At 37.7% G+C, this 19,900-nt stretch overlaps 1 protein-coding gene across 1 annotated transcript in view; it reads right to left on the minus strand.

Moving 5' to 3' along the window:
• POLN (DNA polymerase nu) overlaps nt 1-18,723 on the minus strand; it is a 106,629-nt gene extending 87,906 nt beyond the window's left edge. The window contains exons 1-6 of the mRNA XM_074865607.1: nt 18,591-18,723; nt 13,970-14,031; nt 10,255-10,743; nt 9,571-9,761; nt 7,653-7,765; nt 4,456-4,613 (exon numbers count right to left, since the gene is read on the minus strand). Coding sequence (XP_074721708.1) covers nt 4,456-4,613; nt 7,653-7,765; nt 9,571-9,761; nt 10,255-10,743; nt 13,970-14,031; nt 18,591-18,723 — 1,146 coding nt within the window. The remainder of the gene's footprint in view (nt 1-4,455; nt 4,614-7,652; nt 7,766-9,570; nt 9,762-10,254; nt 10,744-13,969; nt 14,032-18,590) is intronic.
• Nucleotides 18,724-19,900: the final 1,177 nt, after the last annotated feature.

The following is a 19,900-nucleotide window of genomic DNA, read 5'->3' on the forward strand; positions in this document are numbered from 1 at the left end:
GAGAAGAAATCTGCTCCAAAACAAACACGTTCTACTTTCTCCACTCAAACTGAGCTAGAAAGCATTTTCCTTAACAGAGTAAGTTCTCAGAAATTATGCTACCAAATCTGAATTTGCTGCCCATTTCACAGTTTCATGGGTTTTATTTGATATATTCAGAACTTTTCCTTTGGTCCTTCTGTGATGAGAAGGAAAGAAAGGACATTTCTACTTGTTATCAGATTTACACTATCCTCTAAGATAGTACAGAAAATTAAGACAATGCTTCCATTTGAATGAAACACGCAGTATTTTGTAAAGAACAAGACCAAGATTCTATCATCTGGAAGAGTAATGTAACTAGATGTGATATCACTCTGCTAAACTGGATGTCATTAAGCTATGAATTATGGACTAAACCAGAAAGATTGCCACTGAAATTGTTTCCAAGAATATTTTCTTAAGAACAGGCCTGATGTCAGAATACTATGGTCCTCTAGAGCTTTTAATCTCTCCAGCCAGAACAGTAGTTATTTTGAAGCAAAAGCAGGTAAAAATAATCAAAGTGGTTGGGAAATCCTCAAAATCCTTCCTAAAGGAGGGTCTATATAATCTGAACAGATGTCCAAATTAAGGATTTTTCTAAAATTAAAAAAATTATATTCATATAAAAATTAATGGATGGTGGAGGATCCTACTCTCTCTTCATGGCGGTAAGAACCCTTTGAGTTTGTGAGAAGGTATCTCCGGACACCTTTTTCCATCTGAACAGGGTCTTTTGCAGGAATTGCTCCCTGAGTTAGATGCCGCTATCTACCCCTTGTCTTCAGGATGACTCTCAGAAGCTCCTGGTTGTGTTTCTAGGGAGTGAAGGTAGGCATAGACTGAGACACCAGTACATCTAAATACTTGATCCTGTGCCCTCACGTGTTGGCTTTGGTTGGGATAGAGTTAGTTTTCTTCATAGTAGCTAGTATGGGGCTACGGTTTGGATTTGTGCTGGAAACAGTGTTGATAACATAGGGATGTTTTAGTTACTGCTGAGCAGTGCTTACACAGAGTCAAGGCCTTTTCTGCCTCTCACCCCTCCCCACCAGCGAGTAGGCTGGGGGTGCACAGGGAGCTGGGAGGGGACACAGCTGGGACAGCTGACCCCAACTGACCCAAGGGGTATCCCACACCATATCACATCATGTTCAGCATAAAAACTTGGGGAAAGGAGGAGGAAGGGGGGGACGTTTGGAGTTATGGCATTTGTCTTCCCAAGTAACCATTATACATGATGGAGCCCAGCTTTCCTGGAGATGGCTGAACCCCTGCCTGCCAATGGGAAGAAGTGAATTAATTCCTTGTTTTGCTTGCACACATGGCTTTTGTTTTACCTATTAAACTGGCTTTATCTCAACCCACAAGTTTTCTCACTTTTACCCTTCTGATTCTCTCCCCCATCCCACTCAGGGGAGTGAGTGAGCAGCTACATGGGGCTCAGTTGCCAGATGGGGTTAAGCCATGACAAAAGTCAGCTGTAAATCAACAGGTAAACATAATCCATCCTCCAAACAGTGTATAAAAATCTGCCTTGTACCCAAAACTCACAATTTTGGCCTACTGTTTGTAAAACAAGTCCCATTATTTGAAGAAAAACAGAAGTCTGGAACCAAAGCATTACAGCAGATGCAGACTGACAAGAGCAATGCTTCATCCATTATTTGATCCAAACAGAATGCAGAAGGAATCCAAATTACTTGTTGCTGCACAAACACAATAGAACCAGAACTGACTGAAAATTAGTTTATTAGGACAAATTATAACACATTATTGCTACAGAGGCCTGCATTCTGGTACACAGCTGGGGAAGAACCATCACAGGAACTTTTAAAAATTAGTTGGACCAATATAATAAAGAAGTGCTGAGGATAACAGAAGCGTTGGAGACACCTAGTAGTTACAAGAAGTTATGTTTCATGCTAAAACAGAATTACCTGAGTTCTGGGATAGTCTTTGCTGTAGACACATTTTCCTGCCATAAACCATAAAGAAAGGGGCACTAGTGTTGCAGTCATACAGAACACACTTGAGCCTGGACCATGGTTGTTTTTATCTTGAAATGACCACATGACTCAAGATAACATTAGATAAAATTAAACAGATTCTGCATAAGCTGATGTTTGTTAGTGGGAATTTTGTCCCAGCAAAGCCCCAGAAGCAGGAAAGAGTTAAAATGGGGTAATGAATTCCACTGACAGCACATGCAGGTTCCCTATCTGCTCAAGGGCAGATGTATATTAGTCTATACAACTTCAGCATTGTTTGTGTTGGTCATTTGTGAGTAGACAATATGGGTACCCACTGTAGAGGCTTCCCCTCAGCCTACAGCAGACTTGAGCACTGCAAGACTGAGAAACGGTAGGCTCTTGAAGGTAGTATGCAGAAGGCTCTCTTCAAAGCTGAAATATCTAGACCCACTGGTGGTCATCCTTGTTTTATAACAGTCTAGTCCTATCAGTGAGTACTTCTCTCTACCCCAGACAGATTAATTTAAGCAGACCCATACTCCAGTGAAAAGCCATCAGACTGTCTCCCAGAAGACAGTCCATACCCACTGGTTCTGGAACAAAAGAGCTGTCTATGAAATATTACGCTTTCAGCAGACAACTTGATCCTATTCTGGAGGTGGAAGTACGCCCAGTGACGGGCTTCAATTGACACCAAGATTCCTCATCAGCAAATGGAGCAATGACAAGAGCAGTATGATGTTTAGCGCCTGTTTCAGCAAAAGTTTCAAGGTATATGGACTATGACCCCTTTTACTGAGCCTTTTGGAACAGCATCAAATATACAGACAAGGAACAAGTAGCACATATTCTATACTAGAGAGGTGTATGGGTGAGTCGAGGGCTACAGAGTAAAATAGCAGTCATTCCAAGCACTATGCCAGATGGACAAAACTAGCACAATACAGAGGGAGCTTAACTGAAGTAGTGGAGAACAAGACATGAAATATCATCTGGCACGGATCCCTCTGGGAGTGCAGACAACCGTTAGGAACCTACCAGTAAAGACAGAGCAAGAAGGATGAAGAGAGAAATCTGGCAAAGAGCTAGGCTTCACAGGAAGAACTGGGACTCACTGAGCCAAAAAGCAATTGGGAGAGTCCAGGGAACAAATTAATTGCATAAGGAATGGGAGGAATAATCACAGGACGTTAGAGGGAGGCATTAACTGGGACTTGGGTGAACAAGTCAGCATAAAGGCACTGGACATGACTGGGGCAAAGAAACAAACTAGACCTGCAGTAGGGCAGGAAGGAAGTAAGACTTCAATATTTAACTCAGAGCTGGGAATCCGGATAACAAAGTTGAGAAATGATAACCAAGAATAGGTGTGATATATGAAGAACAAAAGACTGAGTCAGGCTAAGGAAACAGAGAAGATTAAGGATGCTGAGTCACAGGAGGGGACACCATATATAGAAATAACCAACAAGTTTATAGCTTCTGCCTGTTTGCCTGTCCATTCCCTACTCTAATAGCTTAATTAGTGAAGTAGCTTCTGAACAGCTGCAGTTTACAGCTAGTGTTTTAAAGTAAACTGGCTCTGGTTTTCTCAGAAACGTCTATATTGATGGGTATGTGCTTATACAACTGACCTCTGCCCATGGTCTAAGCCTACTTGACATCTGTGGATTTGTATCCTAGAACGACTATAATCATGTTACGATACTTGTGTCTGAACAAGCAAGGCCTCTGAAAAGCAAAAGGTTTCAAAACCACCAGCATTTAGGTTGCTGCACATCTATTTTTATAATTCAAACTACCTCTGAAGGCTAATGTGTGCAGAGTAGATCACCATGGCTGAAAATACAAATACCCAAACTCTGTAACATTCAGTAAATAAGTTTCAACGGGCAGTAAGACATTTCTATAGTGCTGTAAATAAAAGTTCATCATGCATTCTCTCTTACTGAGAATAAAAATTCACAGATTTTTCATACACATGCTTGAAGGTTTACATTTGACTCCCTACTGTTCCTCAGCCTATGATGTGGTGTCTACCAGCTGTGAAATTCAGCAAAATTGTTAATTACAACTAACTAAATATAGGCTACAAGTTCACCGGAATTACAGAACAAGGCATTAGACATTTTGAAAAGGAAACTGAAAATCAGTTTGCAGGGAGGTGGAAAGAAAAAAGATCAGATCATACATTAATATTGTGACTGAACTTTATGGTTTTGAAGCAGACTTTTACAGCTGTTCCTGGAGAATATGATCCCATCTCAGTAGAATGCTGTTAACCCTTCCATTTTCCCCTTTAAAATTAGATTTCCAACAAGTAGTATTAATAAAATAATTTTCTTCCATTAGAAAAGCATTATCTATAATTTTTTTTTGCAATATTTTGTAAGCAAAAGCAATTCTTTCATTCCCTTCCCCTTTTAACCCAACCACAAACAATTTAAAACAAACTACTTACTGATGCATTTCTCAAAGTGCCAGTATCTGTATTTACAGTTCCCATAGAAAAAGGCTTTTCAAAATACTTCTGTATTAAACATTCAAAAGAGGGAACTGTGTCGCTGGGGTTTATCAGCCATGCTGCAATCCTTGGATCTAACACGACACTATCAGCAACTATAAAAATAAGTTATTTCTGACAATCAAAATATTTCAATTACCTCCCATACCAAGAAATACCTCTAAAGTTTTGCCCATCTTTCCTGTAGAGATACATTATAAATAGACAAACATTTACACTACAAAAATGTTAAATATTGAATTTTCAGCTCTAATAAATGGTCAATTTCATGAGTACATAGAAGTTCAATATTGAATATTTTTGAAGAGGGTTTTGTGGCTGTTTTGCTGGGTTTTCATTACTTTTTTCAAGTTTTAATATGTAAGTAAACCTTTGGTTCTCAAGATTCACTGTAAAAGACTCTCTTATCACTGAAAAATTTCAAATTGAAGTTTTCCTTGTCTCCCCCTCTGGTACAGTTTTGTTGTTGCTGTTAACTTGATTGATATCCACAAAATTGCTCTTGGGTGTCAGGGGAGAAAAGATTTACTTCATAGCAATCAAACTTCTGGGATCCTTAATGTATATATGAATTCACATATGGGTGCATAATGCATTGTTCCCAAAAATCAGAACCTTTTGTCCTATAGGATCATATGTGCTTACACTGCACTTTTATGTTCAGGTAGATACATAGGATGGAGCAAGCATTTTAACTACAATCTCAACGTATGTACTGTAGTACTACAAAGAAGAGCAGAGAGAAATTAGCAACTAGAATGCTTTGTGATATATTCAAAGATAGATCTAAGTATCTTCTCTGGTAACTCCTAAGTAACTTCAAACGACAACCTATAGGTACATTGATAGAGCACTCCATGCTACACAACTTTACAGAGCCAGTTACCTGGAAGCAAACTTAAATGTCCATAATGCAAGTTACAGCTGCAGGACTATTCTAAAGAGAACCAGGCTTGTTTACCTCCACAGAAACAACTGCTGCTGAAGAGAACTTTATGTGGATGCTCAGCAGATGTTAGGGAAAATGTCTTGCCCCTGAATCAGCTTGAGCTCTGCTGGAGTGGCCAGATAACTGAAAGATACTTCATCTGCATGGTCTCACAACAGGATTTTATGTAGCTCACTATCCTTTTCTCTGACTGCAAACAGCTATTCACCTCAAAAGCTAACAGATGCTAAGGAACAGCCTCAGAAATTGCCTCAAGGATACCCTCCTGTAAGTACCACTAAGAGAGTCTTTCTGTAATTGGAAGGACACTCTTAGCCTTGGAATTGTGCAGCTTAAGAAAGTATGTCAAACTCTGCATCCAGTCCAAAACCAAACTTTGGATGTGTCCATGGAATTTCCACTGCTCTTTCAGCAGAAAGTAATCTCTACAGGGATTAAACGAAACTTTGACAACTGTAACAGACAGATTTGCCATGAACTCAAATGATGCATTGTGAAAAGGCAGACTAAGCAACTCGGCCTCACTGATGGGCAGTAACACTTGACAGCTGATGGCTGCTGGAAAATGCCCAGAGGCTGCAGGAAGGCTCTGCCTAGTGAGATGCTAGACATTCACAAGCTCGTGTGAAGGCTGCATGAAATAAACACTGATTTTTCTAATAATAACAACTACATCTTACCAAGGATACGTGGAAGAAGAGAATCCTGTTACCAAATAGTCTCTGAGACACATCAGAGATACTTTTCTCATATCTCTATTTACAATGAGCACGAGACAGTCTCTAGCTGAAAAAGGATAAAGAATCAAATCTCCCATCGACCCATCCATCCCTCCCTCCTCAACTAAAATTTTCACCAAAGTTGAGGGTAACAGTGATGAGTTATAGCCACCAGTTCAGTCCTGAAAAAGGATGACACCTTCAAGGAGAGAAGGCAGCACATATGGAACTGAGACAGAACAAAGCTGAAAGGAGTGAAGCAAAACCAGGGTCAAACTGGGATGAAGAGTCTGTGCTGATAAAAACATACTTTCCTCAAGACTGTGAAATGGTTCTCAAGTCCTGTCCTCCTCCTGCTCCAAAACATTAGTGAATCCCAGTGGCAAAGTGCCATATTTTACTAGCCGGGACTAATGTATCCGCATGTATTCCACTGGTTAGTACACTAGTTTGGGAATGAGTGCAATCATTCAAGTGATTGCAGTCAATACGACAGACAAATTTCAGTGCTTGCTTGATTTACAATGATGGGATTTTTTTAACCTTAAAAAAGGCAAAGGTTTTATGGGGTTTTGGTTTGGGTTTTTTTACCATAGCAGAAATAATGAGCGAGGAAGCATCAACTTCCAAAGTTTAAAAAAACCTAGATAGGAATTCTTTTGGATACGAGAAACTTCAGATTCAAATCTTACGCATCAGATAGGATCTAACCTAGGTCTAGTATTTCCTGCGTGCACAGGTTATAAAACTGTCACTAGTGCCAGTACCATCATGATGTTTCTTCCCCCCTTTCCCATTCCCAAGGCTGTCTTTTGTATAGATCTTCACACCAGAATCTAAATCATCACCAGTTTACTGTGATTTACTGATTAAATGTTTCAGATGCTGTACACAAGCTGAAGACTCTGCATAGTCCTTCCTGAAAGGTCACACTTATTTTTGTAATTTTCTCAGCAAAATCCAATACATAGAACCAAGAAAAAAACCCATTATATTTACATCTTATATCTTCTGTTTGTAGTTGCTTTTAAATCCATACAAAAGAGTCTTATTTGTTCCTATCAAAATAACAAGGACCCATTCAAGTGATTCCTAATTCTGACAACTATGAGCACCTCTGGAATTTATTTTAGTCTCTCCTCTTGAGTAAAGAAAGTTTTTCCAGGGAACGTGAAACAAGAAGCAGTTTGACCTTTTCAGCTATAGTCAGGACTGTGTTGGGAGCTTTTGTTTCCACTGGAAGCTATCCTTAAATTATTCAATGATTTGACTCCTACCCTGAGAAGAAATACATCATCTCGACATGCCAAGCCTCTGGTCACAATCTCCCCCAAGAAGGGTTGTTTTTTTCCATGGTACTAAAACTTGGTTTTCCAATATATTACTTAACCACCAATCTAGTGATTTTAACAGAAACATCAAAAGCACAGAGATTATAGGATTAGAGCATAGTTTAGATTATTTACCTTGTTTCCAGCTAATTTCATTACCATAAATTTGAAGTAGAGTCCTCAGGAAATCTTTTGCATTGAAGCAAACAATCGGAACTTTGCGATGTAGCATTTGAAACAACACTTGCCTGCACAGAAGTAGTTCATTAACACACAGTATATTGCTACTAGATTTAGTGAATCTATTTAGAGATTTAATTAGTACCTAATACTAAACAGTTAACACAAGACATTTCTTTATTCCTGTAAGAACAGAATACAGTATTTGAATATTAAATTCTCAATTCAATAATACCTCAAGCTTCATTCCATAATAAACATCCTAGCAGATATGTCCTATCATGCATTCATAAAGAAAACAAATCCTTATTTGACACTCAAAATTAAATGCAATTTTAATTCAAAACAGCAACTGGCATCGCTGTAATACTTTAATATACCCAAATAAGATCACAGAGGCTTCTGAGTTAATGCAGTATTGTAAAATCATGATTTAAAAGTTACTAGACAATCTAAATTGCCATAATTGCCTAGTGTTAATATGCTATTTAAATCCAGAATGCTTCATCTTTGTCACATTTTTCCATTCCTTTGGAAAATGACTATAGTTCCCACATCCATGCTACTTTAAATAGATTTTACCAATTATATATATTCGTATACAGATTTTACTAATTATTTGTGTCTTTTTTTTATTATGCTCTATTTTGGGAAATATAGAAAAATATTTTTTTATAGAGATTTCAAGTTTATTTATCTTTGGTGGTATGAAACAACAGTACCAAGTTTTTGGATGTATTAGAAATTGTGTAGATCTTAAGGTATTATTGTATACAGTCTAGATCCATTACTAAACAACAGCACTATTCTTGCAACAAATAATTACCTATAGGTTTCACCTAAATGCTAATACACTTATTCAACTTGTTTATTATTCAGTTTTTACTGTTCATATGTACATGCCTTATCAATATGTTGTTCTCAATTCAGAACAACCTATATTCAAACTAACAAGTTATTAAACTAGTAGTCATATAATTCCAATATTACAGCTGGAGAAGTACAGGTAAGTGAAGTGATTTGTTTCAAGTCACAGTGAAGCAGTAACAGATGCAACTAGCAAACAAGTCCAACATCTTGAAAATGAATGATTTGTGATTTAATAACCCAAATTCAGCTGTTTACAATAAAGCAGTTATTATTGAAAGTCATAAAATATTCTAATGAAGTTTTAACATGCAACTATTACATCTAAGAATCAGATTCAGTTCTCATTTCTCCCTTTATGGGATACTATTTCAGAGTTAACAGTAAGGATTAAAAATGGATTTTGGCTATACTATCTGGAATTTTAAAACATAATCCAACCTTTCTAAAAATTTAGTCCAACTATTAAACAGATACACAAAGCATTTACTTTAAAAAAATAATCTTCTAATTTTGATGTACGATTATTACTGAATATTAGGAAAACTTCATTTGGGATCTCAAAAGTGATTAAAAAAGCCTATTGTGCCTGAAAACTTAAAAATATTAGCAGATTTCAAAAAGGATATTTACCATAATAACGTCCTTCAAAAATGTACTAGATAAGAAATGCAGGCAAAAGAAGATAGGTACAAGAAAGATAAACCTGGATGAATCATATTTTTTGGTGCCATATAGCTCTAAGCTGTTCATAAAGGATTTCTAGGTGACTGTAAACAGATTCTACCAGAATCCCAACCTACTTCTGCAGAGCTGCAGTTAGTGATATGCTGAGCCCAAAGGAATAGTCTATCCTTATTTGGTTTATATTATACCAGGCTTGACACGGAACTAATACAGCTAATATGAAATTCAATGAGCTTTAAGCCTGTGCCATGTAACCAACATCACTGTTGCTAAAAAGCATATATGAAGCAAACCAGTATTTATTCCTACGTACTCTCACCAAGCAAATTTCTTGTGAGCCTGCTGTTCTTGTTCCCAAAGAGATGACCGTTCAGCTTTTAAATAAATTAATTTGTCATTTTCATTAGCAGCATTCCAAGTAGAGTCAGTTGGCAAGTAGCGGGGAGGGCAAAGATGATCAGTCTGATTCTTCACTAACACAACAACTCCTTTTACTGATGAGGTTAAGACCTGTTAAGTGTAATTACAACAGTGTTTCCTCTGACAGATTTTATGCAATCCTATAAAGAAAATTTCCCAAATATTTTACAATATGAAACCTATTATGTACACTAGAGTTACTGTATACACCATTGACACAGTAGAGGAGCATGCAAGCATTTCAGCCTTGAAACAAACATCCAATGACAGACAGTAAAAAGCAGAAATGACATCTTAATTCAAACAGTCTCACTTTAAGTATACAAATGCCTGTTTAGCCCAAGCAGGGGTTTTTTTGGTTGTTGTTTTTTTTTTTTAAGTTGTACTTGGTAACTAAAAATAAGATCTAGTCAGAAGTATAAAGGTTTACCTCATTTTACATTTATATTTTGGTAAGCAACAATACACAAAACTGGTCCAGATTCTAGGCTCCCAATGAACGTGCTTTTGTGTTTATCAGTCACATGCACAATTCAAATGGTTCTTCAAAACTGACTCTAAACAAAACACATCATTCACTAACCTGCTCCGAGTTGAGCTGTGAAGAACCATCTTGAAATATCATAGTAGTTACAAAAGCCACTGCCTGTTCTATAGTTGCAAGCAATTCTCTTCTTTCTTCACATCCCAAACTCGTGATATCATAAGGACAATTTTCAGGAGACTCTGTTTTTCCAGAAGTACAGTTGTACCTTCTTTCACATGAAGATGTGTAGGTCTTTACAGGTGATCTTCTTGTTTTCTCTGAACAACACGTAGGCACATCTTGCTTTCTTTTAAGGGGAGTAGCTTTATTCTTTTCACCATCCTTCAGGTTTTTTGCCTCTACTGACAGATTTTTTTCTCTGTATCCCCATGTTGTCAAGTCTAAATCCTGGTAACAGCTCACTGTTTTGGTATCTTGACAGCAAAGCATTTCATCAATATGTACTGTCCTGACTATCTGACCAGCGCTACTTTTTTCAGGGCTGACTGATGTTTTTGATAAAGCAATTGTGGAATCATGAATCTCCTGGAAAAATTGGAAAATTTTTAGTGAACCAATTGTTCAATTTATTAGGAGAAATAAGAATAAATGTACATGAGTTAATTTAAATCAGCTTTGAAGGAAGGGATGTTCTATTAAAAAAATGTTGATTCTAACAAAACAAAAGTTTAGGGGAACCACATTACATAAAACAAAACTCAAGTATTTAACAATAAAGATTATTTTGTTGATTTATATTGCTTACATCCAAAACCACCACTGCTTTTTTTAATCTTAGTCCAACACTAAAAATGGCAAATTAACAACTGTAAGACACATCTAGCCCAGTAGCCTGTCTTCCATAGTGAGTAGGTTATAAGCGACCTTTGAAGAAAGAAGAGACCATTCATTTCCACCTTTAGCTTCAGTATTTAGTGGTTTTTTCAAGACAGCTTAGTTTATTAAAGAACTTTTGGCAAGGGATCATAATGACTGCTTTGGAAATTCAAGTACACTGAGTCAACTGGATCTCCACCAATTTCTTTGAACACTTACAAGATTGTAAGATATAACAAAAATATATATGAAAGTCGCACTGAAGAAGTATTATCAGGTGTATAAATATTATATTCTATTCTGTTTAATCCACTATGCCCAGAGCAGCTCTCCTACTTCAGGTAGTCCCTGGATCTTTTTACAGCAGCATGCTACTAAATACTATTAGGCAAGAAGTTGCATGGTAATGTTATGATTCTACTCCTTCATCCTTGATTTCATAGGTATGCTACTGGCCCTAGTATTTTCTTACTGTTTATTTTGCTAGTTTCTTCTACAACCTCTTCAGCTGAAATAGATCCTCTGTCTTGATTCCATAAACAAGGACTCTGGAATGGCAATATGCAACCTTTCCAAGATTCCCCAGAGTAACTGTGTGTTTAACTATTTACAGATACAAAGAGTTATATCTCCCCTCAATACTCCTTTTACACCTTGATCATCAAAAGGTCTTACAGGAGTTGGCAAGCTTTTGACTCCTGAGGCATTTGAAAAAATGATGTATTATTAGTGATGAATTTGCAAGCTGTTTCTCAAAGTTTATTTGGAATATACTATTGTATATTTACATTTAACTTACTCAAATGAGGCAACTATAAAAGAATACAAATTCTGGTAAGTTCTGGTAAGTATCTTTTTGCATGATAATATGTATTAGTAGTCTCCTTCATACTGTCACTTAGCCATACTTTTTTTTCCTGACAGATTTTAGTACTTGTTTTAAAACTCCAATATTCTGTTTATAATAAATCCCCATACTACCCACAAATGTTTTGGTTTTGGAAGGGAAATTCCATATGTTTTTGTTTTAAAAACTCCTTCATTTTGATGTAATTTCTGGTTTTGAAATGAAACATTCCTGTAGTGACTTATCTGTGCTTTAATGCCTTGGAAAGATCATAGTCTCTGTCAGAGCATCTTTCAGCAGTAAGATTTTGAACCTGATCTCACACAGAATCAAATAAAAAACAGTTTCTCTTGCGAGTTCTCTAACTGTTCCACAAAGCAGTTGTCTTCTCAGCATCACGCATAAGTGTAATCTTCACCCACTCCATTGAAAAGTAACTGAAGCCTCTCATAATTACTGTATTTTCTGCTCTTGTAGCACAGCCAGTCTCCTTCAATACTTCTGCTGTCATTACCATTCCAATAACTAAGGCCTTCTCACTTCAAAAGAACCACAAGTTACTGCTGTGCAGGGCTCCCATCCATTCCCCAAAACGACAATTTTAACTGATCAAAGGATATCATCCATCTCTATTCAATCTGTATTGATTGAACAAGCCAGAATGACAAAGCAAATACTTTTTTTTTCTGCAGTACTTCTCAACCCAGTTCTCATATTGTCAGAGCTCAGAACTACGGAGTCAAAAGATAAAAAAAGGCTTAGACTGCTTGAGATCATACTTCACAGGATCAACTCTACAGCAAAAGTACAATTAACAGCTTCTAAGTAAATAGAAAAAGGGAGCTAATTAAGCTTTTGCTACTACCAAAATGAACAGTGGTTGTTCTGAATGAAGACAAATTATTTGGACTTTGGCAATGCTAATCAAAAAGTGGACAGTATAAAAACTTGCCAGAAGTGGAAAAATAATATCACAGAAGGACGAAATGTTTAAGAGCCGTAGAAAGACAACCGATTCACTCAAGTGTATTCTTGAGTCAAACTGCAAATGGTTTTATTGCTTAACTCAGTAGAATCTGAATGAGGACACTCAAGTAATTATAGAATCAGGAATAAGCAATTCTCTTTTAAAGGTTCAAAAGTAAGAACAAAGCAATTTAATTATCAAGTCAGAATAATACAGCTAGAACTACAACTAGCCAGATAGAAGCAGCAGCTTCCAGGAAGAACTCATCTTTTACTAGAAATAATGACATGGCTGGAAGTAGAGAAAACAACTCCCAGGATGTAGTTTCATAACTTATACAGATGCAGGAAAATTTCACTAGATGCATCGAGTAAAAATTAGCACTTCATCATCACAAAAAAGGGTTCCACTACTATTCATGTGCACCCACAGCTGCATGTCTATCTATGAGCCAATTTACTTTGTAGGGAACTATCCCACCCCACAAAAGAAATCAGTTTTCTGCATCTTAAGCAACCTGAATGGACTTGCTGAAGTGTGCAACATGCAGAGTCAGAGTAAGGAAGGCTGTGAAATTTGCAGCTAGGACAGGAGTAAACTTCCAGTATCTGTAACTCATTGGTTAACTCGATAGATCTTACAATCACAGCCCGAGTTGGGGCTGCCATAGTTATCCATTCCCATTCTTGTCCTGGCACTCACTGGCAGGCACATCAAACCAAATTCAGAGATGATTAAAGCAAAAATTAAGCTTCCTAATACAAAGTAATTTTTCATATGAATCAGCTCACTTTATGATTACATGCTAGTGATTGTTCAGTGACAGAGGTTTGAGAACATTTTTAAACCCTGGTAACCCTAAATGTGGCAACCTCATTTATTTCTGATCAATCTGTCACAAACAACTAACTTCCTATAAAAAAAGATAATGGAAGTGAGGCCAAGACTCTCATAGGTAAATAGATGCCAAGTGCAAAATATGACAGAGGAAAGTTATCTGAACTATGAGTGTATGTAATATATTGTGACAAAGCTTGTTATGAAAGAGCCAGTCTGTAACAACTTCAAACCTGCTATGAAAAGACTGCTTTCAGTGGTCTTCAATCTTAAAGTAAACTTGCCTTTTCATTTTTCAGATGTGCATCCTTATCACCTAGTTTATTTTCCTTTGTCTTCTCTATACCTTTAAAAAAAGAATGGGAAACATTTTACAACAAGTGAATCTGGGAGCGGTGTATATAACTTAGGTTACATACAATGTCACATTACTGACACTTTTACCAAACCTAAAATAATTGCAATAAAATTTTCCGTGACAACAATTTTCTTCAAATTAATATAATTCATGCCCAAAAGGGCCCTGCAGGTTCCTAAATATGCATATGTAAAAGTGTGCTCTGTCCCCATTAAGAAAAAATTAGTTCAAGTTTGCTACAAAGCAGACAAACATTTTCCATGGCATTCAGAAGAGGCATTGATATAATACCATAAATATGCATATTTCCTTCTTTCAAGAAAACACATGCCATCCTGGTCAAAGTAAAGCTGGGGGCATGGGCAAGAACAAATAACAAAACCAAAAGACAAACTAGACATCTCACAGTTTATCCATTTTCTTGGAATTAGGCAGTATTATTCCACAAAATTTTCTTCAGTAAGACACTATTTGCATATACATCTTTAACATATCATGCCCTACAGAGAACTGTTTCATCTGCAGAGGATAATTTTTTCATTGTTCAACCTTGCAATAGAACAGGTATTGCAAGACCAGACATGAAGAGAGAGAGAGAATTCAGATCTATCAAGTTGTCAGAAAAATAAGGTAATGACTAGCACCACAAGAGGCAGGATGGCTATCAGTGCTGGGTCTAAGATCATAGTATGGTTTAGGTTGGAAGGGACCTTAAAGATCATCTAGTTCCAACCCCCCTGCCACAGGCAGGGACACCTTCCACTAGACCAGGTTGCTCAAAGCCCCGTCCAACCTGGCCTTGAACACTGCCGGGGAGGGGGCAGCCACAGCTTCTCTGGGCAACTTGGTCCAGTGTCTCACCACCCTCACAGTGAAGAATTTCTTCCTTATATCTAGTCTAAATCTACCCTCTTTCAGTTTGAAACCATTAACACAACACTCATCCTATCACTACAGTCCCTGATCAAGAGTCCCTCCCCATTCTTCCTGTAACCCCCTTTAAGTACTGGAAGGCTGCTGTAAGGTCTCCCTCGAGCCTTCTCTTCTCCAGGCTGAACAACCCCAACTACCTCAGCCTGTCCTCACAGGGGAGGTGCTTCAGCCCCCTGATCATCTTTGTGGCCTCCTCTGGCCCTGCTCGAGCAGGTCCATGTCCTTTTGATGTTGGGGGCCTGAGAGCTGAATGCAGTACTGCAGGTGGTGGGGTCTCAGGAGAGCAGAGTAGAGGGGGAGAATCCCCTCCCTCGCCCTGCTGGCCACACTTCTCTTGATGCAGCCCAGGACATGGCTGGCTTTCTGGGCTGTGAGTGCACATTGCTGGCTCATAGTCAGTTTTCCAACCACTAATATCCCCAGGTCCTTCACAGGCCGGCTCTCAATCCACTCATCACCCAGCCTGTATTTGTGCTTGGGATTGCCCCAACCCATGTGCAGGACCTTGCACTTGGCCTTGTTGAACTTCATGAGGTTTGCCCAGACCCACCTCTCAAGCCTGTGAAGGTCCCTCTGGATGGCACATGCCTTCCCCTCCAGTGTCAACTGCTTGGTCATCGTCAGCCAACTCGCTGAGGGTGCACTCAATCCCACTGTCCATGTCACCAGCAAAGATGGTAAACAGCACTGGTCCCAGTACAGACCCCTGAGGAACGTCACTCATCACTGCTCTCCACTTGGACATGGAGCCATTGACCACAACTCTTTGAGTGCGACCATCCAGCACAATTTCTTATCAACCAAGCGGTCCATATGTCAAACCCATGTCTCTCCAATTTAGAGACAACAATGTCATGCAGGACAGTGTCAAATTTGACAATGTCAAAAGCGTCAAATGCTTTGCACAAGTCCACTTGTGGGACTAAGATAGAGCCCCGTGCTTTATAAATGAACATCACGACTCTGAACCGTGCTAAATGAAACAGAACATGCCTTCTCTTTTCTGCCCTTGACACTGTGCAGTAGCCCCAAGAAGAGAAGCAAGTGAAGACTGGAATAAAAGAACAAGGGCAACAGGCTAGCAGTAATTACAAACTCAGTAGGTACAGGAAGAGGAACGGGGGGGGGGGGGGGGCGGGGGGGGAAAGAGAACTCCACTGAACTGTGGTTCTCTTCAGAGCTTTCAATTCGTTAGGACTCCTTTATCTCTAGAATCTTTTACTGCCCAGCCAAAAGACACCTCATGGGCAAAATACATATTTTGTCCCCTTCTAACACCTGGTCCATACCGAGTACAACACTCCACTACTGTTTTCAGCTATGAAATTTGCATTACCAGCAGCAAGACACTTTCTCAATCAAATGTACTGATGACCAATGTCAAACAAAACATAAGGTGATTTCTATTTACAGAAACTGTTTTAAATTTTTTTTTCTAGGCAAACCAGGACTCTGTACTTAAAATACTAGAAAAAGCATTTTCAAAGACTAACTAGCTTAGTCTCCAGAAGAAACTAAGCTTATTACTTTATAGTATTACACACAAGTTCATGTGGGTGTACGTGTATAATCAGTTATTTGTCTCTAGCTGACTTCTAACCTGAGCTGTTAGAATTACAGCTGTAATTTGTAGCTTCAAACATTGTAGGTTTGGTTTTCTTAACACTTCCTACAACAATAAAATTGTAATTTAAGAATGATAGTAACTGAGTTTACATTCAGTGCTTTTAATTGTTCCACAGCTAGATCCCTTTTCTTGACAAATTCATCTTCCAGAGAAGTCAATAAGGAATACATTTCTCTCCTTCAGCACACAGTATTCAGTATGACAGGTATCTAAAGAGCTATGCAACCTCAAATTTCTGGTTTATGAAAAAGTATCACCAGATGGCAGTAGAAACCCATCCTTGCCTTCAAACTCCTTAAGTGATGGAACCATTACAAGCTCTACTACCAAGATAACCCGAATTTCACCCACTAGTTCAACATCGCAGATATTTGTCCTATTTGAACCCAATATTTACCTTCTAAATACAAACAGTTTTTCCAGTCACTAGCATTTAATCTTTAAAGTTCTAACAATAAAATACAATTCAATACAGTTTGAAACAGACCAACATGACAGGTTTTGGGTTTTTTAAGGGAGGCAAACTTTCTTCTCTCCAGCTCCACAGTGATCAGCTAAAAAGCTATATATACAGGGAATTTCCTAAAAGCAATATAAATAAATTTGTTCTTAAGCCTGTACACTAGAAACAATTGTAATTACTACAAGGAGAAGAACAGCAAGAAAACCTAGTCATGTGACCTGCCACCACTAAATGCCTACACTGTTCTTTCACTCCCCAGTGAGTAAGGATTTAGCAGCACTACAAAGACAGCAAGTTCATTTGGCGAAAGATACCAGACACTTTCACGGCGTTTTTAAAAAAAAAAGTATCTGTAATTTTACAGCTTGACAGAGAGTGAATGGATCAAGAGCGGCCAACAAAGCATGATATAGATATCACAGAGTACAGAGACTTCCCCAGTCTAAGACAAATTGAGGAAGGGAAAATGACAAGGCAATAAGAGAGGTAAACGGCAATTAAACTAAGGCAGAAGAGAGATCTAATCTTCTTTAAAATAATCTGGGTTTTGGTCCAAATGTACCATATTAAATTAATGAACCTATCCCATATTTCTTCAAACCCATATCACCAATTCACACAGCAATGAACTACCACCCTTTTCACTGCTACACACCATGAGGCTTCACTGATCCAACACTTTACTACTGAAAAAAGAGCCTGAACTGTTACTTACATAAATCTGAGGTTACAACAAACACCATGTACACAAGAACAAATGCTAGATTTAAATCCCACCAACCAGATAATGTTCCAGAATCTAGTTCTCAGGAGAAAAGACAGCTGAAATTGAGCAAAAAACTCTTTAACTTGCTATCTACTTCTCTCCAGAGCTACAAGACTGGCAGACTATGAAATGCACAGAATTGAGAACAAAAATCCCATCTTGCAAAACCTCCCTAGTATCCACACCATTCTGAGTAAGATTTGCTCAACAGTCAAAGATCTGCCGAGGCACTTCTAACATTACCTAATTTGGTCTACCACTGGGACTTTTGTTCACTCTTCCCCCTAGAATTTCATAAGGAGTGAGTTGCTAATGAACATGTGTTTCAAGGACAGACATCAGTCTGGAGAGTTCACAGGCCTTCTGGCAAGTTTCCAGTGCCTCTAGTGATCTTTAAATTAATCTAGCCCAGAGTCAAGTTAACATATACCTTTAGCATTAGTTAATTAACAGTTTGAAATTCTCATCTACTTCTATACCACACAGCAGGAACAGGAAGAAAAAAAAAACAAACAATGAAATTGAGGGTACAGGTAATATCCTAGTTCCTTGCACTCACATAGCGTTATTTAATCAGAAAAGTCCCACCAAATGTCAGAGTTACAGCTTAATTCCTTTTCTAAACCTGGAAAACTAACATCTCACTTTTTTTTTTTTCTTTTTAAATAGGGACTAGAGGTTTGATATTGTTTTGTTTGTTTGGGTTTCAGGTTTTCAACTGAAAACAGAAACACTTAAATAGGCTAAGATTTACTCACTCTGGTTATTCTTTCTGCTAGCCTGAACTTCTCCTACAGGAATAGACTGCAAAGCTGTCATAATCCTCTGAGCGATATCAGATAAAGGCACTTTAGAAGTCTCACATCCTATGTATGAAGTGTACTGTTCCATTTTTAAGATTAAACCTAAACACAGAACATACACAAATTTAATGCATTATATCAGGGCCACAGAACAATCTGCACTTACATTCTGTTGAACATGTTCAGTCATTCATTCTCCACAATAGACAATGACATTTCCTCCCAGACATGCCTATCAGTTTTTAAGTATTGTAAATAAAAATTAGCAAATTGTAATAATTTATAAAAACCACTATGTGAAATTTCTTTGAAACTTCTTTGGTGTTTTAATACACCAATAAAAATTTAAGCAGTCGTGTTAAGTAAAGCTAACTTATAATAAAAAAATCTGACAAATAAAAGAATTATCATTTATGTCTGAAATACTCCCTCTCTCCTCGACATCTTTAAACTAGTCTATATCTAGTACGTGCATACATTTACTGTTCTTGGTGCTCAGATTTTATCAAGAATAAAATCTTTCAAGTAACTGCCAAATAGAGCTAATACAAGATGAAAGAAACAAGTATTACTATCATGATATACAAACATTAGTGATGTGTTGTTTCAGAAAATACTTATCATAAAAGACCTCTTCTATTCCTTAAACTTTGTAAAACTGATGTGCTCAAGTATTATGAAATAGTAATAACCATAAAATAGTTACTATAGTTTGTCAATTTAAGAAACAGGTCAGCAACATCGGAAGTCTCTACAAGCTTTGACTGCAGCTATTGCTGTTGTATACACAAAGTACTTGGGAGAGCCCCCAGATACAATACATATGGGAGAATCAGAAACCACGGTGTCCATACTGATTACTTTGTCACCTTTATACAGTTAGACCAGAACAATGCATAAAACTCACCACAAACACAAGATGAATATCCAACATTTTCAAAATCTTTAAAGGATTCAAGCTGTACAAGCCAATTGCTCTACCAAAAACTGCTGTTATGTAAATTATTCCTATACAAGTTAGATAAACGGAGTCCTGTTACTCTGGTCTTCTCCCACTAAATCCAGTGCATGAGTAGACTTTCAAGTCAAGTTTAACCATCAGGTAGAGAATATTTCCTCTACTTAGATGGAAATATTTTTCTTAGCTCAAGACCACAGGCAGATTGCAACTTTGAATACTTACAACAAGTACAAACATTTGTATCCAGGTTCAAAGAGGAACATCCATCAGGCTGCATTAATATTGGCTATACCCACCTAGCTCA

The sequence above is a fragment of the Strix uralensis genome, chromosome 4 (assembly GCF_047716275.1).
Source record: "Strix uralensis isolate ZFMK-TIS-50842 chromosome 4, bStrUra1, whole genome shotgun sequence".
NCBI classification, from domain to species: Eukaryota; Metazoa; Chordata; class Aves; order Strigiformes; family Strigidae; genus Strix; species Strix uralensis.